The sequence below is a fragment of the Aquila chrysaetos genome, chromosome 24 (genome assembly GCF_900496995.4).
Source record: "Aquila chrysaetos chrysaetos chromosome 24, bAquChr1.4, whole genome shotgun sequence".
Classification (NCBI taxonomy): Eukaryota; Metazoa; Chordata; class Aves; order Accipitriformes; family Accipitridae; genus Aquila; species Aquila chrysaetos.
Genome location: NC_044027.1, coordinates 15,834,874 through 15,862,574, shown reverse-complemented (window position 1 = coordinate 15,862,574; position 27,701 = coordinate 15,834,874). Strand labels below are relative to the sequence as shown.

Here is a 27,701-nt window from a genome sequence, read left to right as displayed (position 1 = left end):
TTCACGAGTGAGAAATGCAGTCTAACTGCAGATGTTTTGGTGTTTAAACAAACATTTGACTTTAGTAAGTATTTGTAGCTTAAAATGAATGCTGGCCCTATTTAGACTGCTGGGATGTTGACTTGTACCGATCCCTGAAATTCTTGAAGCTGCCAAACACCTTATATGAGCTGGTGATGTCGTTACCAAAGTCAGTCTCTAAGAACGGAATAGCTTATAACATACACGCCTGTGCACGTGCATGCACAAACATACATATATATATATCTTTGGAAAAGATACCTTCTGTAATAAGGAAATCAAATAATCAGAGCACTTTTTAATGGTGGAGGCAGAGGAAGGGTACTAGATTTTCTGGCATGTTGCAGACTGGTGAATATTTTTTGAAAGAATATTATAGCTTAGGATCTTGGTCTGCTATGTAGCTGCTATATTTTCATGTAGTTTAATAAACATAATGAGGACAAGTAATAATACTTCCTTTTTAGCGTAAGCATTTCTTTGGGTAGCACGTTAAGATACAGAGCAAACTTCTTGCAGTGGTGAACTGCTATCACTTTCCTGGGTATTATTATTTTTTGGTTTTAATTAAAAAGTTACACATCATTTGGTATTGTTCTGTGTAATGCCTACGTTAATTCTTGGAGTAGTTAAAATGCCTCAGCTGAGTACTCTAGGTAGTTTGCAGTGGTTTCAAGATTTACTGAATTGCAGCCTAACTCTTTGAATATGCTTAAAGGTTTCTCTTGGTGGCAAAAAAAACCTGCTGCAGAGATTTAGGAGTTTTGCTCCTTGTGATACTGCAAAGTCTAGAGCTCTCTGTTTACGTGTTCATGGTTCTAAAAAGGTTCCTTAGTTGAACTTATTTTCCTTGTGTACTGTTAATTGAATTGACATAGAAAAACAGTGCTTGGTCTTATTTATTTTCTATTAATATATGCAGTTGTGTATAAGGAATTGAAATTATTCCCTTTCAGGATAGTAACTGGCTTGTTAGCATGGCTTCTGCCAAGGGGTTAAGTGTCAGCTCTACCATGTTTGGGCTTTTTTTTCGACATCTATTGCTCTTAAACAATTTTCCCTCTGACAAATTTGATGCATAGCAATTAGCACAGTGTATTAGCACAGCATAGTTTCAAAAGAATCTTAAAAATTGCTGAATATTATTCTATCTCTTTGTTTGGGGTTCTTGGGGTTTTGTGATCTTCCTGTTCCTGCATCAGTTAAGCACCTGTAACAAAGTATAGGAGAATGTATATAATACCGAGTTATAACTATAAATAATTATTGAGTTTAGGAATGGGGTCTTGTATCAGATCTTAAAATAACCAGAAAAATATGGACTACTAGAAGAAGCCAGACACCTTCATGCTTTAAAAATGAATAAATAAATTAATTGTACTGCCAATTCAGTTTGAACTGAGGTTTAAAGTGTTTAGAGTTATTATTTCTGGGTGGTGAAAAAGGGAATGAATGATCAGCTGCTTACTCTCCTATTGCCACTAGTGGTTTTTCTCCCTACTGTCACTTTTCATTCATTGCTTATGTCACTTGTATAATGACAGTGTTTAGTTTACCTGTGAAGAAAATACAAAATTGAGAATTGTTAGGAAACATAAAACAGGCTTGGATTTTTGTATATTGGATAGGAGTGAGTGAGGCTTATTCTTTCATGGCAAACACTTCAAAGATTTGAGTGAGACGAGCTGCTTTGTTGCCAGCCTGAATTTTTCTTTGAAAACAATGATTGCTGTAAAATACTTCTGTCCTCATTCATGGCCTCTGCCAAAGCGGTACCTGAGGACCTTACTTTATCTGCAGTAGAAATCAGATGGAGAAGTGTAAGTATTGAGGTCTTGCTTCACTTCATTGCTGTCAGCAGTGGTCCTATGATGTTGAAATCCCCCTTTTCTCTTGAGAGGGGGGTGGCCAGGGAATAACTATTTACTGGCATGCCCCAAATTTAACTTATGATTAATGGAGAGGGATGAAGTGCTGATGTTGACCCCCCTCCCCCCCCCCCGAATAAGTGCTTCTGGTGTCTGAATTTCTGCGTTGTTACAGCAAATGCTAAGGACATTCTGGGAGGAGTGTGCATTTATGTTGAGTGTGTCCCCCTTCTCCCCACCCCTCAGAGAAGCATAACTGGCACTACCAGCTGCTTTTTCATTTGGCTTGAGATAAAAATACACTGAACAGAAGAACATCTTCTCTTGACAGAAATACTTACAGAAGTCATAATCTTTTGAAATACTCTGCTATATCTTTTTTTTATTTAGCCTTTTCCAATGAATATTTTTACAGTCTTTTCCTTTGTCCTGAGTTTGTAGCTTAACTGTATTGTGTTGTGGTTAAATTAGCTACTGAAAAAAATTTTTAAAACAAACTGGTTCTTGGCTTGTTGGCTTCTCCTTTTTCTCCTGTAAGCTGGCTCCAAAGTTGTATTGGTACTTAAAATGAATACTTTTTACTAAAATTTGTCTTTATGAAAGCTCTTGAATATAAGAAGTTTGCTATTGGTGTTATATCTTCCAGTGAAATTAAAATGTTGCATTTTAAAAGGTATTTAAACAGATTTTTTTACTCTTTACTATCTAGTGCCTTGGATCTTTTATATAAAACTGATTTTAAAAGTTAGTGAAGAATCAGTGGCTCAAACCATATGGAAAAGTTACTGACTTTATTTTAATCCTGTCAGTTCCAAGTATGGCTGCAGGGATGTGGAAGTTCTTCTAATAGGGGAATGATTGCAGTAGCTAGGAATGGAAGCATTTAAGAGTCTCATCTTCTATACTGTGTATTTGAGAAGAAAGACGTGGTCATGATGTGATACTGTAAAGGTTTAAGGGAAATCTTGTTCGCCACAGATGATGTATTAATCCCAGGTACAAAATGCTGTGGCCTTCAGTGGATGATCTTGCTGTTTTGCAAGGTAATGGAAGTGCCTTGACCTGGCCTGTCCCGAGTTCCTTATCTGCAAGATTTGAAAATCGCATCACAAATTACTGGTGCGACTGGTAATAAATCACGCTGACACCATGGGCCCTGGGAACTGTACTCCATCTACCAGAATGCAGTGTTTTCTGATTGAAGCTAAGAGCCCGTTGCCTGTAAACTAGTTATTCAGCTGTGTTTGCTTAAAGTGTGACGCGATTTAAGACTATTGCTGGAATTTCCTGGTTTGTTATTTGTGTTGGGCATCATGGACCCAATATGATTAGAGGATCTCAGTCTTACTTAGGATTTCAAATCTGTTCCTCACAAATGACTTCACAAGAGATCCTGCATTGAGAAAGCTGTCATATGCTTTTTTTAAAATGTGGCTGTTTGTGTATAGCAGGGTGACAATATTATACTGGTGTTTATATATCTTCAGTAGATGAACTTTCCACCTAGTGAAGTACCTATGTGTAACATTGTCCCATTTTTAGATGTGGTTTGAAATACTTTTATTAATATTTTGAATACGGGCTTTTGGAGTGGAGATTGCTCCACTTCACGTAAAATACTTCAGTGCACAATCGACTGACTGACAAGTTTATTTAAACTACGCTGGATTTATTGGCACAAGGTCACTTGAGCCATCTGTTTTAGTTTAGGGAGCTTGGGAAATTATTAGTTACCTATGTGTATAGTTATCAGCAACTAAGCTTGCATTATCAACCTTGCTTTTATCTGATTGTAGTGTTTGTGCATGCCATCAGGCCAATAGCATAAAGTTTGAAATCCTCTTACCTCTTGAACATTGAAACTGGTGTTTTTCCCATCTGTCTGCAAGTGTATTGGTGAACCTGACTTCCAGAACCCATCTAGAGTGTCTGCAAAGGCATGTTTCTTGATTTCACCATGCTATAGTTTTTCTTTTGGCAATAGCAGAATTATTGAAACTGCTGTTGAGGTTTTCACTGGTGTGATGAAGATCTGGTCCAAGTATAATAGTAATACTAGAGGAAAATAAGAAATAAAAGCATTCTTTTCACTCTGGTGGGGGGGTGGGAATCAAAGAGAGTTGACAAGGTCTTTATGGGGTAAAAAAGCAGAGACTAGCGTTTATGCTGCTTTAATTCTCCAAACAGGTTTTGCTTGCAGCTGGTTTGGGGGTGTGGTTATGCATCTCTTTTGTTAACAAGACTTTAAACAACTAATTCTTGTTGCTTAGGAAGCTGGTGAATATATATTGCTTAACCATAGCTGAGACTGTATCCTGATAGAAATTGAGGCACCTATGTTAGCAAGCCCTTTATGGTCTCAAAGACAGTGTTCTCAGAAATAAAGGAATAGATTACTTGTAGTAAACTATTTCACCATATATAGTTCTGCATGCATTCTGGATATCTCAGTATAACTGTAATTTAGTAAATTAAATATCACAGTGGTTATGAGAAACTAAAAAAAGCAGTTGACTCCTGAAAATGAGTAACAAAGTGGAAGGTTGACTCCTTAGGTTGCATGGATGAATGGCTTTAAACTTTTTGAAAGGATGGTGTCACTCTTTGAACATTGCTTGCCTTCTAAACAGCAAGCTCTTTGAGGAAGAAGTTGAAGCTTGGAAGTCTGCACAATGTAGACAAAACCAGAACCCCAAACCACAACAAATCCCACCTCTAATCTTTTTGGAAAACAGCGATCCATTCTGTTTTTGAGTAAAAAGTGACTCTTCTTTCCTACCCCAAGTTTCTATTTTATTATCTTTAGTTGAAAGTCTTGCTTACACTACCAGCCAGTTTTAAGTCTGCAGTTTTTAAGGTCTTGCCAGCATGGGACTTGAAAAGAAATAATGTTTAAATCTGAAACACTTCAGTGAGCAGACTCTGCTAGCTGCTTGTAGATGAACTGAAATTTTATTTGGACTGTTCAGCTATGCAGCTATGATCATTGAAAACTGAGGGTGGGGTTTTTTTGTGTGTTCTGGAACGGTGATTAGTGGAACACTTAAAGTTTGTTCCTAATGAAATGCCTGTTGTGAGTGTGGTGCCATATTATCACCTTTGAATTTGCAATCAGTGCCAGATGAAGTAAGCTGATGTCTTGTGGCCCTAATAAAAGTGACCTTGGGCAGTTCTGCAACTACAGAGTGATATGTTGCAAATGACAAAGTTTACTGGTAGACAGGTTAACACCTGCTGTCCAGTAACATTGTTAAACATAAGTTTTCAAGAAAGTAATATGTATATAAGTAATTACAGCATTATCATTTAAAATAGAGCACTGATATATGTTTCTTGGCTAATGTCTAACAACGTTTTGACTAGAATCTAAAGACTTAAACAGTTACGGTAATTATTCTAGGTTCAAAATTTAGTAGGATGAGAGAAGACTTCTTTGTGTGTAAGACTTAACCCATCATAAATAAAACTCTTCAGCAGCTTTTTGAAGGTTCACAGTACAAAACTACAGTCATGTGAAAGCCCTCTAGTTTGAGGCAATTGCACAGCTTAACCCTTGGACAATTCTGGAAAGGGCAACTATGCAACACCTTTTGGTGTTTTTCAGACTAAGGGCTGACTTTCTTCACGCAGGAGGTACATAGCTCTGCTATTCTTAATAAAAAACTTAATGCTGTTCTGAATATAAAAGGTTTGATAAGGAAGAATTAAATTGTGCTTTTTGTTAATCTCTTTATGCTTTTTCTTTATTAGTGATCATGAAAGGTGTGTGGCTGACAGCATTGCAGACAGAAGCTCAGCTCGTCCACAGAACAGGTGCTGTATACACAGTTGCAGTAAAAAAAAAAAAAGTCTTGTGTGTAAACTTGGTATGTGTCAGTCTTGTCTTCCATGGAGGAAGTGAAAAATGTATGCTAGCTGGAAGTAGGAGGAAAGAAGAAGCCCTTGCTAATAAAATTAGATGTGATGTAAAGCCAGATTCTTTCTGCCACTGGGAAAGATTCAGCATAGGATTCTTATGGATGAAGAAAAACTTGATTCATTTTGTGACAGATGGATAGATGTGATACCTGAATCCCTCCATTGCTGGTACATGGGAAGAAGCCATCTTAAAAGCCTGAAATGGCTTAGGTTTACTCCTGCTTAGTACTGTGAAGCTGACCAGTCATGTTATCTGCACACTGTTGCATTTAATAATCTATACAGTTTTTGCACTGCAGGGTTTTTAATATATTATTCACAAATTATACACGTGAAAAGAAGGTGTGTTGTGCTGCTAAGATTGTGATTTGGTATGCACAGGGTGGCCGAGGAACAGCAGCTGTAGTAACCATAACTGAGTTTCCTAACAGCTGCAGCTTGGCCACATTGCAAGTATTAAAGCACAAATCTATTAGTATGCAATAATGTGAAGCCAAGGGCAGTGAATTTCTAATCTAGCCACGGGAGTGGAGAAGCATCTTGCAATGCATATTTTCTCCAGTCTGTAGACCACTATGCAGAGGACTTGAAAGGTTGGTTGAGGAGGAGTTGCTGTAAGAAAGCAAGAATGGAGTGATTTCAGGGAGCTATTTGCATTATATTCGAAACTTTAGTCTTAGCTGACTGACCTGGAGAGCAAATTAAAAAAATATGGTAATAGAATGCTCTGACAGTCTATATATGCTAGCTGAGGTCTTCCGCAAAACAGATTAATGTCTTTTTAAAAAAGATGAAGAAAACCCTCCTTGTGACTCATTGGCTTCTTTGGAAACTTTTCTCTCACAGCTTTTATTGCAGGTGTGTAAACTCTAGGAGTCCTTTTAGTGTTAAATGGGCAATACTGCAGAAAAGAAATAGGGAAGTGATGAGAGATTTAAGATGGAAAGGGGAAAAAGGACAGTTCATTCATCTGCTCTCTCTTCTCTCCTAGTCTGGTAGAGAGGCACCAATGAGGAACTTCCTGAAGTTTTAACCTCCACATTCACGTCAGTACGTGCATCATGGCACAGCAAGGAAATGTTGGTGAGCTCCTCTCAATGCTGGATTCTCCAGTTCTGGGTGTCCTGGAAGATATAACAGCTGCATTCAAAGATAATCTCATTTGTGGTATGTATCCTTTTATGTAATTTGAGGAACAGTTTTGCTTTTATACCAATAAAGGTAGAATAATGGGGTTCTTTTTTATCAAACACAGTCTTTGAAAATGCAACTTGAAAGAAACTCTTGATACTTGGGTTTGAAATTGCTTTAAGGATTGAGGCTTCTCTTCAGTCCATTTTGCTTAATGGCATGCCTCTTGGAAGGTCTGTTATATAATTGTTAAAATGCTATTATAAAACTACTAGCTTTTCTTGGGGCATAACCTCAAGTTGTGAGCTGATGAAACTTTCTTTGTCAAGTGTATCTAGAAAGAATTAGGTGTCATCCACATTATGGGGAGCCAGTGGGATTTTGTTAATTTGAACAATAAACAACAAAAAACCCAACCCCAAACAAAACAACAGACCCAGACTTTCTTGAAAAAAATATTGCTGCTATTAAGGCATCCGTTTTGTTGATAGACCCCTTTCAGAGCATGAGAGCACTGTCAGTGTCCTTGTCCCTGAACTTACTCTCCTTTATCTGCTGAAGGCGGAGAATGTAAAGTTACTCCTGAACTCTTTACCTGTACTGGGTAAAATACTCTCGCAGTTCAGCTGCCTCTAGGTTTTTAAGGTTAGACAGTAATTGTAAGTTATTAAAAAAACTAGTTACTTTCCCTGAGCCGAATGCAATTGCTTAAATGCTCAGGAACTAGAAAATGTAGTTGAGAGGTCTCTTTTTGCTAAAGGTCTGGCAAACCCTAAGTACTGGTTGATGTTATAAATGGTGTAATAAGTGTTAAAAAGTTGTGCAATGTCCCTGTAACAAATGCTTCATTTTCTGTGTATTGAGAATGTATGTTTTTTCTCTTGCCATAAACAAACCGATAGACCGTGGACCTATGCTTGTGAACAACCTGGTGGACTATTACTTGGAAACCAATTCTCAGCAGGCACTGCATATACTGTCCACACTGCAAGAGCCTCATGACAAGGTAGAAAAATCCTGTTATTAAGTACAGCAGATTTTAGCCAGATATTGAAGCAGCCTTTAAATAGCATCTGTTAGGACTCTATTTTCCATTCTGGTATAGAATTACCTTGTTGTAGAGATGTAGTATCTCTGTAGTAAGAGTAGTTAAGTTTTAAAATAAAACTTCAAAGGTCTCTGTTTCTTGGGTTGCTTAAACTGACCCAATTAAGCAAAGAACTTCTATAAATGAAAGTCTTCTGAGGACTATGTTGTCTCTCTGCAATGCTACTGCTGCTTGTTCAATGCTGGATGTGTTAAACTAAAACACATTGGGTATTTTGAGAGCAAGTAAGGATTTTTAAATAGATTGAGAGAATGGCACTACAAATTGTTTTACTTCTGCTGACCAGAATTTTTTTATTATTTATGATAAATGTTTTGAAGTGCAGTGACTGCTTCTGGACTGAATAGTTTGCATTTTGCTACCAGCAGACTTAAATTTATTGCTGGGTTTTATTTGCTCTTGGATCCTGTATATTTGTAAAATGCCCTTAGTTTCCATAGTTGGCAATGGCAAACTGCTGAATAGAGATTGGTGAAAAAGAATATATACCAATTAAATATAAATACCTTTCCTTTTTCTACTACTCTGTAAAATCCTCTGTCAGCATCTACTGGACAAAATTAATGAATATATGGGCAAAGCTGCTACTCGTTTACCCACTCTCTCTCTGCTGGGACATGTGATAAGACGACAACCATCTTGGAAACATAAACTTTCTCAAGCACCTCTCCTGCTTTCATTACTTAAATGTCTCAAGGTAAGAACTGTCAGTGTTGTCCATAAAACACGTCTACACCTGATGTAAACATACATACTTGTAATGCACGGCATTTGTCTACTGTTCTGATGTCATTTAGTTAAGCTGTGAGAAGAGATAAAATGTTGGTTAAAATGCTGAGCCACAGTGGAATTATATCAACTAAATACTCTGTGCTGATCCTGTTATTACTGACAATCTTGTTTCTAAAAGCCACTGCCGCTATATAACTTTGAGTTAGGAAAGTTTACTAAAACTTTTCTAAAAGTAAGTTAAAGACAGAGGGCCATCGGTGAAGTTGATGGATATCTTGGATGTGAACTTAATGAGAAGTCGATAACTTGCCATTAGTGCATTCTGAAATTTGTGCACATAAGGTAATATACTCTCCTTGCAGTGTAGATGGGCCATGCAATAGACTATTCTGTGGTGAAATTACCTTGCAATTAGCAGACTTTCCCTTCTCAGCTACAGACGTGCTGGGTTACAAGAAGGTAGCTGTTTCCCCATGCTTTGTTTTTTTTTTTCCCATCTGCAAATTTATCAGTTATAATACTGTACAGTATTGTAACAATGAACAAAGAATGGAAAGTGTTTTGAGACCTAGAATGCGTTGTCAGTAATACCATTTAATATGATAGTGAAGAATTTGTATTAGTCATTTAAGTCACATTAAAATGCATGATGTAGTCAAGTGCCAGTGCTCTTCAAAACAAAAACACAATGAATTTGTAACTGCCAAAGAAGAAGCTACAAGTGCTGTTACTGGAACTCCTGATGTGCCTGATGAGTTCTGTTATCCTTTTCAATGCGAGTCTTACCTGATTGTGAGAGGAGTGAAGTGTGTCAAAGCTGGTGGGAGTAGAACAGAGATGTGGAAGTGCTAGGGATGTGTACAGAGGGATAGGGATGGACTGTGAAAGGTTATGTCTGACTGAGGGAGAGTAGAGGCCGTAGATTACACAGAGGAAGAAAAATCTGTAACACTGAATATGTCCGATCAGCCCGAGTGGCTTTTGGGAGATACCAAGACCACCTCAGCGGCATCCGGCCACAGGCTTACCTGTGCTGTTTACACCCCTATCCTGACAAAGCAGAGCTACTACCAAGGAAAATGTGCATTAAGCTGGGGAAGCAAGTAGGGACTCACTGGGAAAGAGTTTGAACCTTTTCTGTATCCTGTCCTAAAATCTGATTCTCTGTTACTGTTTCATCTAGCTAAAGATTTTTACTGGCACATCCCTTTCTCTTGGCGTAAGCCATGGAGTTCTAGTTATTGTTTGAATTGCTGCTTTATGAAATATTTAGCAGCCGGAGTCATCAGCCAGGTTTGACAGAAGAGCTTTTGACCCATGTATTGGTAATTGGCCAACATCCTTGAATACCCTGATCAGATTTGCAGTTTCTTAGGCTCTGAATGCTGTGGTTTTTAGCTCTGGGAAAGAAGGAAGGTGGTACATAAGATGCTTCACATACTAGTAATTTTTCTTTCTACTCAATTGTGGAACTGTGGTGATGTTTCCTTTTTAACTAAGTCAAGTCCTTATAGAGAAAAGCAGCAGCAGAATAGGAGCAAGAATCAGAAATCTTTTTTCTTAGAGTTGTTCTGGATGAAAGAGACAATAATCTTGGTTCATTAAGTTACAGTAGGTTTCAGAGGGACTGTTTCAAAGTAGAGAACTTTTTCCATGATGATGATTCAGTGTTCACTTCATCCTTGGAAAAAATTAAGTTCAACACTTTTAACTGACTAATGCAGGTTTTTTCCCTTCTTGCAGACTGACACAGATGTAGTAGTACTCACCACAGGTGTCCTAGTGCTAATAACCATGTTGCCAATGATTCCTCAGTCTGGCAAACAGTACCTTCATGATTTCTTTGGTATCTTTGGGCGTCTCTCAGCCTGGTGCTTGCAGAATCCAGGTGAGATTTCAACTTTGTTGCATGCAGTTATGGTTTAGTAGTATCCTTGTGACTCTTACGCAGTTGGTGAGCACATTCTTTTGTGAGACTCTTAATGGCCTGAGATTATTTAAATGCAGAAAAATGATGTACTAAGCCCACAAGCTGTTCTGCTCTTTGATAGTTAGCATCGGGGAGTGCTTCTTTGCTCAAAATTTAGAAGTCTCTTAGATTCTTCCATGTGGTGCTGCTACTACATGAAGTTTTTCACTGGACCGAAATGCTACCCTGATGACAGTGAGAAGCACAGACTGATCTTAATGGATAGAGAAGGGAAAATGCTAACATTTGAGGCAGATATTTGGGAATTTGAGATTTCCAGGTATGGATGGGGAGGAGCAAGAAGCAACATGTAAGAGTTTTTTTTTAATGTGCAACTGTCAATAGTCATGAAAGTGTTGGTAAAACTAGTTTTCTCAGTTATAGCATTGGTTCTGATTAATTGGTTTTGCTGAATTTGTTGTAAGGTGTCTTGATATCTAACACTAGTGTTATCTACGTATGTGTCTCATGGTTGGATGAACAAATGCTGTGTTAAGCACATAGAGATGCTATTTACAGGGCCATTTTCCATTGCAAGTAGGATTGGAACTTTTAAGATGGCTAGTAAGATCCAAGTCTTGTGATTGCTTTTTGTGGATACAAGCTTTTAGTTTTTACCTTTGAAGTGAAGCAAACCTTAGTTTTCTTTTTTAATCATTCAGACAGTCTTGCAAACTCTGGCTCGCTATCTAGAGGGGTTTCGGGTTTTAACTTGAATAAAGAAAATGCTGTGCTTTGAGAATGACAGGATACTGGTTGGAATTAATGGTCCATATCTTAATTTTTTGTTTTGCTGTGAGCTGATGAGTAAGTGTTGCCTATTCTCTCAGAAGACTTCACGGTTTTGCTAGGGACTATTCGTATCTCAGAAGACTTGTTCCAGTTAACCTTTCAAATTTAAAAGTACTTTGCTTGCATGCTTAGAAGTTCTTTTCTTCAATGTAATGAAAAAGATTCTAAATACTTTTTCCAGGTCATGTGGCAGAAATTTATCTTGTCCATCTTCATGCCAGCGTTTATGCTCTCTTTCATCGTCTTTATGGAATGTATCCTTGCAATTTTGTCTCCTTTCTGCGTTCTCACTACAGTATGAAGGAAAACTTGGAGACCTTTGAAGAGGTGGTCAAGGTAAAATGCTGCTCATCTCTATATTATCTGAGACAAGGAATTCATAGCTGTATAAAGGCAGGTATTTGCCAATTTAATACACTACATTGATTTAACTGAGGGCTGCTCAACAAAACAATAAAAACTGGCTGTTGGAGGACTGAAATCTCAGTTGGGAGCAAGATCATCTCTTGAAGCTGTGATGTATGTTAGCTTTATCTGTTAAATGTAACATTCTGAACTATTGGGATCAGTATGTTGCTCATCAGCTTTGTGTAGTTTAGTGCAAGCAAAAGATGCTGTACTGATAATACGTACTTCTTCTTGCTCTTGCTCATCCAGCCAATGATGGAACATGTGCGAATTCATCCAGAATTAGTGACTGGATCTAAGGACCATGAACTGGACCCACGAAGGTATAAATATATGTTCACTCTGCTATTAGGAAAGGCTATAAATGAGCAGCTTTTAGCTGAGTTATTTCAGAAGGCTTACAGCAAAACCTTTTCTGTCAGCGGCAGTGTGTGCCAGTGGTGTTTTGCCACCCATATTCATAGGTACACCAGGTAAACATGTAGACTTTCTTCATCCAAGCTTACAGCTGGATGAATAAGCAAAAACTGTTGTGAAAGGCCATTAACAACAATGTTGGGGTTCTAAATTAATTTTGTGTCTGGGATAGAATCTGTCTTCTAGTTAACATGACTTTGTCTTAATTTTATGATTTAACAATCAAAAATCCTCAAAGTTCTAAAAGAATTTGCTTATAATGAATAAAGAGAAACTACCACTGACCTGCTTCATTGGCTTAAGGTTTGGGTCATATTGTTTTGGTTTGTTGAAGTACTTGGTGGGATTTAAGTGTTTAAAATGGCTTCAGTGTGTCTTGTTTTGGTACCTAGATATTGGTTCAGTTAACAGATCAATTCTTTTAACAGGTATGTCTTAACATTATCAGCTGTATTAGTTTTCTTTAGAAATAGGCTCATTTGCCTGCAGCAGCACCACTTGCTGCTTTTCTCTTGTCTCCACAGGCCCAGCCACTGAAGAGGAGAAATTGACTCTTGTTGCTGCACAGTAGTGCTCTTGCCCTGCTTTTCAGAGCCACTAGGAAAACACTACTAAATGGGAACCTATTGAATATCACAATGCTCAATTTTGCAGGCTTCTCCCAGACAGGGGGGAGGGTGGCACCACTAAGGAGTACAATTGGCACAAAACTACTAGTTGAAGCCTTCTGATTTGGTATCTTGCACGTAATATCTTACATTCAAAAGCAACTCAGCCTCTAATAGATAGCCTTCTGTGCTTTCTTTTCTTTACAGTGAACTTCCATCCCCTGAAATACTGGGCAGATCTAATCTGGCTGCTTAATTTAGTGAGAAAAAGTTTTCAGAATCAAGGAGGTAGTAATAATAAAATATTCCCAAAACTTGGGAGGAAAAACACAGACCTGAAACTGGCATTGCAGATGGTGCTTGCTTAAATAATATAAGATTCCCTCACTGCTGGCATGTCTAAATTTTGACTACCAACATCTGAGTCTAGTTGAGCTGATTTCTACAGCTGCTGAAGCTCAGGATCAACCAAGTCTTCGTATGCTGTTCCTCCTTTCCAGAGTGCTCCATGGCAGACCTTTATGGATCTCTGTGTCAAAGCTGTTTGTCTCCTCTTTGAGACCCCCTCTTACAAGTCATCTGGTTGCAATTTCTGTATGGTGCCTTGTTCCAGTTTTGGCTGGGAGCATGCAAAGCTGTCTGGAACAAATGAGCCATCCTACAAGCCAATTCCTCATATCTCCAGGAACCCTTGTTTGTAACAATAATTGACTAACTTACTCTTTTGGATCCAAAAACTGTCTGCAGGTGGAAAAGACTAGAAACTCATGATGTTGTGATAGAATGTGCCAAAATCTCCCTGGACCCTGCAGAAGCCTCGTATGAAGATGGCTATTACTCTGTGTCTCGGAAACTCTGCACAAGCTTAAAACATCATCAAACTGACCCCAGTGCCAGCTATTACATTGACACACAGAGCAGCTATGGTAAGACCTGCCTGATGGTTAATGAATACCCAATTCCTGGGGAAAAAATGGCCCTATAGCAAAAAGACTTCTTACTAATTTATCCCACTTCAAGTCTGATTCTTAGGCACCAGAAAATAAACTGTCTTTTAAAAAAAAAAAAAAAGCATAGATACATGCTCTGGTTATGCAGACATAGAGCATGTTTGCAAAGTTGCCTTTCCACTGCCTCTTCCTCCCCTGTTCCCCTTCCCCCTAAACAATGAACCAACCAAAAAAAAATCTGTAGTATGTAATATATTCAATAGATATTTTCTTGGGCTGGAAGAAAAGTCTCTTGTTTGCTAGCTGCGAATGTGTATGTTGAATGGATTTGAAATGTTTTGGTTAAAAGCCTTTAAATACTAACCAGAAGAATCATTGATTTGATTTTGATGTGTTGGATACTTTTAATTATTTTTATTTTCTTAAAAACTTTCAGGGACTTCTACCCCATACTCCACTCCTCGGCTAACACTATCACAAATGCCAGGGCAGCTACCTCAGATTCTGAGCCCCCAGTCAGTACGGCTGTCAACTGAGCCACAGCAGGTAAAGCAGAAGATAAAGCACAGCATGCTTTTAATGCTTTGCACTTTGTTCCTGTTTTCTCGTGATGGTCTTAAAAATTTGTGTTCCTGAGAAGTACTGTGAATTCTTCAGAACTTAGTGTACATTTCAGATTCAATCCCCATCTGATTTCCTGTGTCAGAACCTGGATACAGGTACTTCACGTGTTCCTTTTCTGAGCTCCACTGATTAGTGTTTATTGTGTATTGCTTTTACACAGGTTACCATCTGGAGTCCTTCTGCAGTTTGTGGTATGACCACTCCACCAACCTCCCCTGGAATTGTCCCATCAGAGTCATCCCAATCTGCATCACAACCTTACAGCAAAGCTGGCACATCTGGTATGTACTGAATTTTGGAATTAGGCCTTCAAGGTTTACTATAATAGAAATTCTGGCTGTAAATTTTGCTGTCAGCTTCTTAAATGGGAATGCCACACCATACCATTTGATAGGCTTAAGTCATTACTTCTGTGAACTGAGTACCTGGTCATCTAGACCAGTGCTAATGTAAACACCCAGGTAGGAAATAAGTTACAGGGAATTCAGTGCTGAAGTCTGAAGCAGGCCTTTTGGAAACTGTGCACTTTTATCTTGTTAAATAGCTGAAAGAGATTTAAGAAGTAAACGGTTGAGATAATATTTTAAACAATTTTTCACATACAATACTCAGCTGAAAGGAGGAAGTGGGAGCCTGCTGAGAAAACTTTGCTCCTTTTCAGCAGGGGGGAAAGGAACACCTTTGGGAACGCCAGCCACATCTCCTCCTCCACCCTGCACTTCAGATGACTTTGTGCATGTTTCACTCCCTTCAGCTGCTGCCACACCTCCTAAAAAGGTATAACAAAATTCTGCCAAACAAATCTGATTTTTTTTTTTTCATTGACTTGCCATATATGTAGTGACCATAATGGAGGAAAAAAAAAAAAAAATCAGAGTAACTGATATACAAAAAATGTTGCATTTCATTGCAAAAACTAATTTTCTTCTAAGTTTAGACAACTATTGCCACTTCAGTTGCACAGTTTTAAGACTTATATTGGTTTGCTATTTAAGCCATCTATTTGCAGGAATTTCCTTTCTATGAAACCGCCCAAGAGGTTTGTTTCCAACAAATGTCTGATGCAGAGAATCTATTTTGGGTTTTTTTTGGTTTTTTTTTTTTTCAGGAGGACAAACCAGATCCTGGGAGGCCTTTACTGTACCGACAGCAAAATGTCATAAACAGCGATAAATCATTGGGTAAACTCCGTTTTCCTCTCCCCATTACAATAACCTATTGTAAACAAATCCTGTTTTTATTGACACGTGTTCCAATTGCCAAACACTTTTCCACAGGTTTTTCTCTTTCTTTCCCCCTCCCACCCCCTGAGTTCTTTGTAGTTCCAGGATCCTGCCTTAACCTGTGATTCAACTTAAAACCTTCTTGTGATGCTTTTGATTTCATTTTAACTATTCATCTTCAGAAATAGCTTGCAGATTTTTTTTTTTTAACTGGCACTCATGCATTCTTATGCATGTTTAAATGCACAGTTCTACACTGGAGGCTGAAAAAGGAATTTTTTTTTTTTTTTAAAGCTGATTCTTTGAGGGTGATTTTTTTTATTAGAAGCAGCAAGTTGTATATGAAGTCTTACTTGAACAAGTTTTATGTCACATGTCTGGATCAAACTGTAAGGCTGCACATAAGGATAGATATGATGCTCCCCTCTAAAGGCTCTTGGAAAAACTTTGTTTTCTATCTACAATTATATTGCTGTATTTGAACCTTTTTTTTAAAGTCCTGTGGAATATTGAAATCAACAGTGGATGGTTGAGGAACTCAGCTTCTAATAGGTAAATCTAGATTCCATTTTCCATTCTGTCATCTACATCTGTGACAGCTGTAGAAAGGGCTTTTGGCACTGTATTTGAGACTTCTGTAGTGTGATTCTTTACCATCCTCGAAGTGGAGATGATAGTGAAATTTAAAGCTGGTTTTCCTTGGTGAAGTTTTATAGCAACACTGGAATCTGAACTTTCTGAATTACAAGTTGAGAACAGGCTAGGTTTTTCACTGGGTTCCTAATCTGTGACTGAGCTGCGAGCATGAGGTTTCTATCCTGCATGCTTTAGTGTATATCTCCCTGGCAGCCGTCTCAAAGAGTTTTTTATCAGTAGCCACACATTGTCAAGTTTGTATTACATCAGCTTGCTAAACTTCCTTTTTTCAGGTAAGTACTGTGTCCTTGTGTAGCCAGATTAGAAGCTAGGGGGAGTTTAATGCTAATGTGGAAGTATAGTAGTCATACTATACTTAAGCCACTTTATTTAATAGGTTAAATTTCAAACAGCACATCCTTATTCATAGAGGCGGTTGCCTACACTTGTTGTGCAATAGCAAATGTGAAGTTCACAAAATTACATTTTGGGATCAGGACTAACCAGTGACTGATCTCTGAACTGGTTTCCACATGGAATGGAACAGGAGTCAGATAGCTTCGTCCTTTGAGGAAGTATCTGAAGGAGGGGCAAGCTTATTCTAAGGACCTTACAGCAGTAAAACACTTCTGTTTTGTGCTGTGATAAGGCTGAAGAAAACAGCATCTGTACAACTAACTTTTCTTTTTTCTTTTCTTTTCTTTTTTTTTTCTTCAGACACACCTGGTAGTAAAAGTTCGGTAACCTTAAGTGATCTTCCAGAGTTTTTAGGTCGTTTGTCTTTTGAAGATAGTGCTGAAAAGGACAGAGAGGAAGGTAATTTCTGTCATCCTTATGTACATCTTAGCTAAGGAAATGTTTGTAATGTCAAAATACAAGATACATAATTATGCTCCCCCCTCCCATCCTTCTCAGATGCAATATCTAAAGAGATCTCCGAGATCACAACTGATGCTGAACACATGGTGCCTAGAGGAGGATTTGACTCTCCATTTTACCGCACAAATGAAAGTCTGTCAGGCTCTCAAAAGAAGACCCATTCAGTAGTCTCTAGTGTTCAGGGACACAGTCAGACCTCTGAGCCTTTAACATCTTCTCTGGACAAGTCTGGGCCTGAGAGTGCGCGGGAAACACCCAAACAAACATTTACTCCCATAGACAAGCCCTGTGGAGGCTCTGGTGAAAGCCCTGCTGGTAACAGGGAAGGAACCTCTGGGGAGACAAGTATTCTCACTCCCAGCCCTTGCAAAGTACCAGCACAAAGAAGAGTGGTGTTTGGGAGTGGGCAGCCTCCCCTATATGAGCACCTTTTTGAGGTTGCATTACCAAAGACTGCCTACCTCTTTGTTGGCAAGAAGACTGAGGAGCTGCTAAAGAAAGCCAAGGGAACCCAGGATGATGACTGCATGTCCTCTACTTCTCCCGTGGAAGTACTGGACAGACTGATACAGCAAGGAGCAGATGCACACACTAAGGAGCTGAACAAGTAGGTGACTGAAAATCTTACTTTGCAAGCTTTCTTGTTATTCCTTTTGTGCTGGCTTTGATTTAATAGATGTGCCTGAAAAGCAGCCGTGTCTGGAAATCTACAACGAAACCATGTTCTGTGAAATATTACTGTTAACTGAGCTAGGTGTTCTGGCTGGAGGATTTTTATATTTGCAATGGTAATATGTTTGATATAAAAAAAAGGGACTGTGACCATTGTACTCTTACTGCCTTCACTGACAACTTCCGATGAAGAAGCAGGGCTATTGGCTCTGCTGCAGGTGTGGTTTTGGTACCACTGTTAGTGAGATTTGTTTACTTTATCAGGTTTAAGTCCCATGCTAGATACTCAAAAGCAAATGTAGAGGCCAAAGAGAGGTTGACACTTTCTTCTTTCTAATATACAGGAAGCGAAGAACTGGAGAACCAGATTTAAGGTTTAGGTGTATCTGTTGTATTCCTTCTTTTTATCTTATTACCCTGTATTCCACTTCGTCCTTTTCTATGTCTGAGAGAGTTTTTCTCCAACTTCTAAGAAATTATGCCCTCCATCCTCTGCCCTTGCAACCTGCTGCTTGCACGATTCCTCCTTATTACTTTCATACTGGCTGACCATAATTGTTCTTTTATTAGGCTGTAAGCTCTTTTGAGGTGGGCATTCCATTTTAAAGTGACTTGCAGAGCGTTTTTATATTTAAACTTACTGGTTAATGCTGTATTTTGTTTTTTCAGATTGTCTCTGCCAAGCAAATCTGCTGACTGGACTCACTTTGGAGGTGAGGAAGTTTCTCATGTGTTTTGGCAATCTGTTCCTCTATTATTAGACATGCTTAAACAATGACCTGCATACTTTTTTTTTTTAACTAATGCTGCAGAAAGATGGTGCCCTCCATTAAGTCATGGTTTATCTGCTTAGCAGATAGATATCTGTGTTCCAGTGAGATGAGCTGCTGTTTTTCATCTTTGAAAAGTGAAAACTGCCTTCCCCACAGTTCTAGATGTTTCTGCTTTTGACCATTTAAGATCTGCTAGCCTTCAGAGTGATGCTGATCATCTAACAGATCCTTCCACCTTTTCAATACTATTTGAATCTAAAACTGGTGATTGTTTTTCTTGCTGCTTCACATGTGTGTCATAGCTTTGTGCTCCTAGGCTTCTGTGGTGATGGTGAGCTTGGCTTTTTTCTTCTTAATAGAAGGAGCAATCCATTTGAAGCATATACATGTTGCTCTGGGAAAAATGTTTAAAATTTTAAGTTTGTGTTGGAGATCAAATGGAGCAGACAGGTTTTTAAGTTGTAATTTAAAAGAAATCTAATTTGCTTATTTTAGAAAATATTTCCCATATGTGGAACAGGGGCAGTACCGTTCAGTAACCTCTTCTGTCTTTTAACTCCAATCCAGGTTCTCCCCCTTCTGATGAGATTCACACCCTGCGTAACCAATTGCTTTTGCTGCACAACCAGTTATTGTATGAACGCTTCAAAAGACAGCAACATGCCCTTCGGAACCGTCGACTCTTGCGAAAAGTGATTAAAGCAACAGCTCTGGAGGAACATAATGCTGCCATGGTGAGCAGGGATACAACTCTAGCAGTGATTTAAATGCACTGGTGCTAGAACAAGCATTAATTGGTTTGGCCAGTATCTTTCAGTACCACTCAATTAAAATAGAAGCCTCATTTCTCACCTTATTAAAGTCAGTGTTTGTGGAATGACTTGTGGACGAGTTACATGCGCTGTGATTATTTAAACCAGTAGTTTATATTTGTCTGTAGGCAACTGAATCAGTGGATGCTGGCATGCTTGACCCCTGCCAGCACTTACCTTTGGATAATGTTAAAGGCTTCACAGTTAGTGCAGTGATTACCTAATGCCTAGCTAGACAGCTTATTGCATTACTTGAAGAAGTACTGTCCTTTCACTGCTCAATTGAGGAGTAATAGCAAAAACTTTGAAAACTCCAATTTTCTTTTCCAGAGGTATTTACTAGGGTAAAATTTGAAGTTGTAAGTGCATTGAAGGATGTCTCATTACAGATTTAGGCATGTTTAATTCTGTATCACCATATTATAGCTAATTCCATCAACAGTTTCACCTTTTGATAATTCAGTAGAAGAGCCAAAAATAGACTTCCAGATAGCTTTTGGAAGAGGAACTGTTGCTTCAGCTGTGAAGCCCAAGTCCCTGTCGAAAGCATGAGGTGCAGTAGAAGAATCTGCTATTGCTCATTGTGTCTTTGGATGTGACTGAGTTTTCCGCCTGTCCACTCTATCACCATTTAATCTCTTTTTTGGCCAAAAAGCAAACCAAGCCCCAGAAGCCTTAAGAACATGCTTGATATATAATGTTCTATCTATGGAAAATTGTTATGCCTGCATGCTATTAATTTGATAGCTTTACTTAACTAGTGACTTAAGACAGATGTTCTAACTGATAAAGCAGATGTCTTGTCTGATGCTTTCTATGGCGTTCTTAACAGAAAGATCAACTGAAGCTACAGGAAAAAGAAATCCAGGCCTTGAAACTGAGTCTGCAGAAAGAACAGGCAAGATACCATCAGTTTCAGGAGGAACATGAAAATATAGTGGCTCAGCTTCACAGCCAGATCAGACAGCTGCAACATGACCGAGAGGAATTCTACAATCAGAGCCAGGAATTGCAGGTATGAAGCATGACACTGAGCAAAATTGTTATCTACTTACTAGTTTTAAAAATAACCTTCCTAATAACATGGCATGAAATATCTGAAAGTAAGTTACATACCTCTATTAGAGATACTGTCCTAATTCAGAGTAAGATAGTGCATAATTGGAAATGCCTAACTTAGTCATCATCCTTTTATGGTTCTGTTTTGTCCTGTCTTCAGTTTGGAAATAAGAAAATGCAGTTTCTTAGCTGGTTTTGGGGCTTTCACATGTGCTCAGTATAACTTGATTTACAGTGCTGGGGGTTACAGCCCTCCAGCCATATGCCATTGCTAGTCCTTATTTAAGTTTCAGAACCCTGAGTAAGGTTTGTTTGGGTTTTTTTTTTCCATTTGAACAGACAAAGCTGGAGGACTGCCGGAATATGATTGCAGATCTGAGGTTAGAATTAAAGAAGGCTAACAACAAGGTGTGTCACACTGAATTGCTTCTTAGCCAAGTTTCTCAAAAGGTAAGAAAAGTCACTGTTCCTAGGGTCCCTTTGTGTCTTTCTGTTTATTTCTGGTAATCTTTATCAGGTGCTTTCTTTCTTGTTGAAAGAAGCCTGTGCTTTGTTCCATAGAATCTGATATTAATTGCACAAAAACAACACAGAGAAATGTATTTTGGTGAAGAAACCTTAAACTCAGTTCAAAGGCTTCTGAGACTTCTCATTTTGGCTGCTTTTTCCACACTAGGAATTTGCAGATTGAGCAATATGAACTTGTATTAAAGCTTTGCTAAATTTTGGCATCTTAGAGATCTTGCTTATATCAGAAATTGAATGGACTTCTTGCGTAAGTGGAGACATGGTTATGTTAAGGGAAGCAATGCCTATATGGTGAAGTTCTGTATGGACTGTCACCAGCTTTATGAAAGCTAATTTATTTAACACTTATTACCTATGATGCATTGGATTCTTGTCTTTGTCTCCCTCTATAAAAATACCCTGTGAACACAGTGCATGTCAACTATGACTCTCCTGCTGAACTGTTCATTCCAGTGTTTGATTCTGTTCAATATCTCTTTAAAGCTTTCCAACAGTGAATCAGTGCAACAGCAGATGGAGTTCTTGAACAGGCAACTTCTGGTTCTTGGAGAGGTCAATGAGTTGTACCTGGAGCAGCTGCAGCACAAGCACACAGACACTACAAAGGTATGATTGCATAGTTGCAGAGGAGGCCTTTTGGGAAGAGATCACTTGAGGGTCATCATCAAGCTGTTCTCAGCCTTGTGTTCAGAATGAAGTTTTGAAATTGATTTTCAGGGATTGGATTTCATATTTAATCTTCTGTTCAGATATTTTTGTGCACCGTGTTGTTACAGAGTCTGCACCGTGTTGTTACAGAGTCTATTCAGTGCCCTGTGCTTGAAAGCCAAGAAGGGGACATTAGGGTACACCTGAAGTCAGTTTTAGTCACATGATGTAAAATCTTACCAATTTTTTCTTGCCAAAGGCCAAGACTTTACTGTGCTTTTAATGTAATTGGCAGCAGACTATTGCTGGTAAAGTAACATTGGGCTCTTATATTTGTGAGTGTGTATAACGTAGGGTAGTATTTGCTAGAATTTGTAGAAAGATCTTAACCAGGGTTTTACTGGGTTTTGTGATGTGCTGTTTTAAAACAAGCAGTCTTACTCATCTTACTCAGTCATTTTCGTATTAAGAGTTAGTATTAACTTTACTAAAACTTCTGTGGTTCATATGGTTTTACTTCCTGACTTCAAAGAAACCTTTTTTTAATTAGAAGCAAGTAAATTACACAACAATATAACTGTTTCTGCGTGAGAGCAAGTAATTAAAGAAAGTGGATAATAAGCCAAAAAAAAAAAAAAGCCTCTTACTGGTATTTAATGAAGGTCATGTTGCAAAAACAGTTTTAAAATTGACTTTGTCTATCCTAATCTGGTGCAGAACTGGCAAGTTTGCTGAAAAGGGCTTTTTGTAAGGAACATTAATGTGCTAATAAATTCCAGTGATGTGTAGTTATTTTCACAGTAACTTAATAGTGTTCATCCTCAGAGTATCCAGTTTTCTATATCTGTTTTTAGAAATGTTTCTTTTATTCCATCTTGCTTAAAAATGTGACTATTTATAGCATCAGAAACATGTCTAAATATTAATAGAAATAACACACAAATTATACTTTAACATTGTGTTCTCTCCTTCGAGGAGGTTGAAATGTTGCACGCTGCTTTTCGGAAAGAACTGGAGAAAGCAAAATTGTGTGTTCAGCAGCAAAGCCAAAGGCTTGATGCTTCCCAGAAACGGATAGCTGAACTGGAATCTCAGCTTGCAAAAAAGGACCACCTCTTCCTGGAGCAAAAAAAATACCTGGAAGATGTAAAAATCCAAGCAAGGTAGGGGTTTCCTATGTAAAATTTTAGCTATGCATTGACAGGTGCACTATCATAGTTGAGGCAGAATCTGGAGACACTGGACCTGATGGATTTTGGTTTCTTTTTCTGTTCAGAGGTCAGCTGCAAGCAGTAGAAAGTAGGTACAAGGCCCAGAAGAGAATCACACAGGCATTTGAGCTGGAGATTTTGGATCTGTTTGGCCGGCTGGAGAAGAGCAGCCTACTGAAAAAACTTGAAGATGATAAAACAGAAGCAGCTGAAGCAGCAGAAGAAAGGTAAGAGTGATGATGTAAAATATGCTGGACTCATGGCCAGCTCCTTGGAAGTTGATATCCTTGTGGAATTCCTAGCACTTGGATGCATCATCTCAAAATATTTCTGTTACTCCCTCTTTTATAGACTGAATCTGGTTCAGGACTCTGCCCAGGTTACTGAGAGTTGCTGACAAAACTGGAAGTGCTCATGAAGTACTTTTCAGATAGCTGAACTGTTACTCAAAGTTTGAGATAAACCTCTGGTTTGTCTCATAAACCAGTCTCTTTACAAATTGCTACACTGTTCTTACATAGTTGTTTTACATATGTCTACCTAAACTGTCTAGGTAGTGCTGGACTTTACTTCAGATCATACCTTTTTTTTTTCTACACCAGATTCTGCTACAGCATCAGGATAATTTCTTGCACTGCCAGCAGATTTGTGGCGATCACCTGTGCTTGGGTTAGGTGAAAGAAAGGTCTACTATCCAAGGAAGATGTACAGATCTCTTCCTTTACCTTAACAGATCAGGATCTAGTTCCATTCTGCTTTGGGATTATTGTCAGCTTTGGACTTAAAACACTGGATGTTGCAAAGCTTAGTGTGTGATGCTTTTCTGGTTACCCTTTGTCACTTCTGTTTTGCTACAAAACTGTGAAAGGAAAACTGTTGAAGTACTTCTGCCATAGCAGAAGTGCAAAGTACTCAAAGTAACCTGCCTTCCCCAGCATTTCCCCTTCCATTGTAAACAGTTGCTACCATTTCCTTCACACTATATCCTCTCCCTTTCCAAAACAGGCTGGATTGTGGTAATGAAGATACTGTGGTGGGATACAGTGAAGAAACCATTGGTAGAAATGGAGAGACCAAACCTCCCAGCACTCGAGGTAGTAGTAGCAGTAAGGGTGGCAGCAGCAGTGAGCTCTCCACCCCTGAAAAACCCCAGAACCAGAGATTCAGCAGTCGCTGGGAGACATCCGTGTTGCTGGAGCCCTCGACTACTGTCCCACTGACTGTAGGTTCACTTCCCAGCTCCAAGAGCTTCCTTGGAATGAAGGCACGAGAATTATTTCGCAACAAGAGTGAGAGCCAGTGTGATGAGGAGGGTGTAACCATCAACAGGCTTTCCGATGCTGTAAAGACTGAACTATGTAAAGATCCAACCATGGAGACAAAGGCCCCTCCAAGCCCCGATAACCTTAGCGTCTCGCCTAAGATCCAGGAAAGCAGTGTTGGACAGCTTCATATCATGGACTACAATGAAACTCATCATGACCACAGTTAAAAAGGAAGATAGTCAATCAGTGTTATTTTCATATTCTTGGCATAGAACAGGAGGCGTGAATGCAAGTTTAACTAAAAGCTTTTATGTTTCTTTGGTCTGAGCAGCTAGCTCATGCAGCGGAATAGGATTGATGTCCAGAAATGGAAGAAGGCTGCTGAACAAATGCAAAGTGGATTTTTGGGTCTGGAATTGAAACGCCCAGCCTAACTCTTGCTTCTTTCTCAAATTCAGTCCTTAGCAGCGTGTACTAATTTGAAGGGACAACTGTTAGCATTTGCAAGTATTTTTTTTCCCTTTCTCCCTGTCCCCAGTTGAGTGGCTGCGTTTATGAACTTGAGTGCAATATGAGGCCAAATTAACATTTGTGAGTCTATTATGAATGCTTTGTATTTCCTTGCAAGCTTCCAATTTAGAGCAGTTAATTGTGCTGCCTGTCCGGATGACTTCAGTTGCTTTCATCCCGGAAAGAATCAGCACTAGAATTTCTAGTCCGTTCATCTAAAGGTCTCTATTTTGCCTGTCCACTGTCCCACATCCCTCAGAGCCCAGTCTTCATTAAGTTGGACTCTGATTGAATACCTAAATGTTTAAAGAACAGTGTACCTCTGCAAAACAATTCATTCACCCTGATTCATGATCATTGTTTATATTGTCCTTAACATTTCCTGGAAAGTTACATTTGAACAGACAATAAGGAACTGGAGCTTGTAATGCCGAAGAGACCGTATATGCTGAAGACTTGTTAAAACACTAGCTTCTGATCTTTTTGGTATTTTAAGTGTTTGCCTGACAGGCTCTTACTGACCTCAGACTGGTTCATATGGGAAGGCAATTGCGGTGGGAGAAGAGGGAAGAGGAAGCTTTACTCAAGTAGGGAGAGCATGCAGAACATGTATGTAGAATCGCAAGCTTATGAAGATTTGCAGAAGAGCATTTGTTTCTCTAATCAGGGAGATACTTGTGCTGCCTGACCTTCCTTCATAGTTCTGGTCTTTGTTCCTTGTCTGAGCAAGACCACTGTGTTTTGAGTCCAAGAAATTGGCTTCATTCTTCCCTGGGAATATGTTTTCAGCCTTGACTTACAGAATATGGTTTCCTTTGAGTGCTGTTCTGCTCAGACCGCAGCACATTTTTCAGCTCAGCAATGTCAATTTGGCTCTAGGTATCTCCCCTTTGCCCTCATCCCGTTTCCTTAGAAGATAAGGCTGGGGAGGAAGTCTGCTCAAACTGAGAATCAGAATTCTGTCTTGAAGCCTTTCTGTGTTAATCATGTTTTAAGTCAATGATGAGCCTTCTGTGAAGGAGGATTGTGGGATCAGGGCTTGTCAGTGGTCAGACTCAATCTCCTTCGTGACAGAACAGAGCCCGCTGTTAGGAAGGCAGTGTGCTTGTTTTAAACATTAGATATGTCTGGGTCCAGGCATACTTAGACATATCAGGCTTCACAGTTACCCTGCATCACACGTGGCCTCTTTTCTTAAACATTCTGTGGGTGGCAGCTGCTGTTTAAGAATCGTCTCACATATAAATCCAAGTCCAAGTACACTTGCACTTGTAGTTCAAATCCCTTCTTAACCTGAATAGGAACAGGTCTCTGTCAAAGTGGCTGGCAATATGCTAAGTTGCGCCTGACAGTACTTTTCCTCCCACTTCCGCTTCTTCTATAACACCTAGGGTCTAAATACATTTCTGCCTGTCTAAATTATTCTCAGTGTCCTTTTGGTTGGTCAGTCCTAACTCTGAAAGTAAAGGTGAACTTCAGTGGTTTTGTCAAAGCTTGAATCTGCATGGAATAGAAAATAGAGAGTTGGTTGTAAGTGACAGACTGGTTTTGTCGACATGTCTATAGGCTTTCTAAGACTTAGCGGTAGCAAACGTGGTAGCGTATGTTTCGGTAAGATTTGGAGGTTTCCTGCCCCTTGCCCCACTGGGTCCCAGCCCCAGGAGTGAACGGTTTGCACATTGCCCTTGAAGGGCTGGCTCAGCCGTTGGATGCCGTTGTGTTGGAGGAGTTCATTCGCCCATCCTTCTGCTTTGCCGAGCCCGGAAGAGTATCTTGCTTATATGATGATTTCACTTGTTCTGAGAGGCGGTTTTTGTTGTCGGTTACAAAAATGCCCTGGCGGTAATGCAAGCTCATTGATAAGGTGGCTTTTTTCTTCTTTTAAAAAGGTTTTTAACACTGGGATAGTAATGGAAACCACTTTAGGTTTGTTTATGGACCACAAAGATTATGGAGGAACAAATTTAGCAATTTTCTTTGTAAGTCTAAAAATCATGGATCTGCTGTATGTAGTTAACTTGCAGTTCATTTGAAGGGGTCCCATCAGTGAAGTGGAAACAGATTTTTTTAATTGACTGCTTTTAGTTAAATCTAAAATTGCTGTCTTTGTCAAGTTAATCTGTTCCCTGCCTCGCTCTTTGTAAGCATGTTAAACAATCCACATTAAATGCCATAAATATGAAATACGAGGAAATGGTACAATCGTAAGCTAAAGAGAACTTAAACCAAAAGGAGGTTTTGCTGTCCTTATTAGAATGTTCTAAAATGTCAAGGCAGTTGCTTGTGTTTAACTGTGAACAAATAAAATGTATTGTTTTGCACTACTCTGTGTTAAATTCCCTGCCAGCTGACCTCTTTGGGACTGAGCTGTGCTGAGACGAAACGTGCAGAAACAAGTTCAGTGTTGAAACATCTTCCAAGATCTGCATAGTACAGAGCAGGTAAGTGGTACTGCCCCTTTTTGCATGGGGTTTGTCATTAGAAGCTCATTTTTCTGCATGGAGCCAAAGCCTTTTTTCTTCTGTGAAAAACAGACTCAGTGACATGCCAGTATAATCCATAAATTAACTGCAAACAATTCAGTACTGCAAATCTGCGTATTGGCTTTCTATGTAACATTGTTCATGTAGTCTAGAGACTACACAGTGATTAGACAAATTAATAGCTGAAAATGTCAAAAGACTTTTGTTTGTAAAGCTGGGGACGCTGTCAGAAGCTGGCCGGCTTGCTCTGTCCCTGTTGACATTCTTTTCTCTTCTGTACCCTGCTCAAGAGTCACTGTGCACGCAGGAGGACCGTTTCTCAAACCAATGGGAACTTTGGGGCCATTTTACTGTAAGCTTAACCTAGTAGGTTAAGGTTGTTCTCGTTTTGTCTTTTTTTCCAGACTGGCACTTTCTTACTGTTTTGCTTTTGGGTTTTTTTTTTTTTTTTCCCCT

General features: G+C 39.0%; 1 protein-coding gene across 7 annotated transcripts in view; it reads left to right on the top strand.

Moving 5' to 3' along the window:
- TSC1 (TSC complex subunit 1) overlaps positions 1-27,086 on the top strand; it is a 28,878-nt gene extending 1,792 nt beyond the window's left edge. For 3 of the 7 annotated variants that reach the window (XM_029999820.2, XM_029999821.2, XM_029999819.2), the window contains exons 2-23: positions 5,640-5,702; positions 6,799-6,974; positions 7,841-7,944; positions 8,591-8,743; positions 10,522-10,666; positions 11,721-11,875; positions 12,197-12,270; positions 13,720-13,898; positions 14,359-14,468; positions 14,707-14,827; positions 15,208-15,323; positions 15,655-15,727; positions 17,123-17,221; positions 17,321-17,891; positions 18,626-18,669; positions 19,297-19,463; positions 20,374-20,556; positions 20,940-21,050; positions 21,612-21,734; positions 22,752-22,939; positions 23,053-23,214; positions 23,993-27,086. In XM_029999820.2, coding sequence (XP_029855680.1) covers positions 6,869-6,974; positions 7,841-7,944; positions 8,591-8,743; positions 10,522-10,666; positions 11,721-11,875; positions 12,197-12,270; positions 13,720-13,898; positions 14,359-14,468; positions 14,707-14,827; positions 15,208-15,323; positions 15,655-15,727; positions 17,123-17,221; positions 17,321-17,891; positions 18,626-18,669; positions 19,297-19,463; positions 20,374-20,556; positions 20,940-21,050; positions 21,612-21,734; positions 22,752-22,939; positions 23,053-23,214; positions 23,993-24,479 — 3,471 coding nt within the window. In that variant the 5' untranslated portion in view covers positions 5,640-5,702; positions 6,799-6,868 and the 3' untranslated portion in view covers positions 24,480-27,086. Of the gene's footprint in view, positions 1-3,886; positions 5,523-5,639; positions 5,703-6,798; positions 6,975-7,840; positions 7,945-8,590; positions 8,744-10,521; positions 10,667-11,720; positions 11,876-12,196; positions 12,271-13,719; positions 13,899-14,358; positions 14,469-14,706; positions 14,828-15,207; positions 15,324-15,654; positions 15,728-17,122; positions 17,222-17,320; positions 17,892-18,625; positions 18,670-19,296; positions 19,464-20,373; positions 20,557-20,939; positions 21,051-21,611; positions 21,735-22,751; positions 22,940-23,052; positions 23,215-23,992 lie in introns of those variants that run through there. The other 4 variants (XM_041119627.1, XM_029999823.2, XM_029999822.2 and 1 more) reach the window with 4 other exon arrangements.
- The last annotated feature ends 615 nt before the right edge of the window (positions 27,087-27,701 follow it).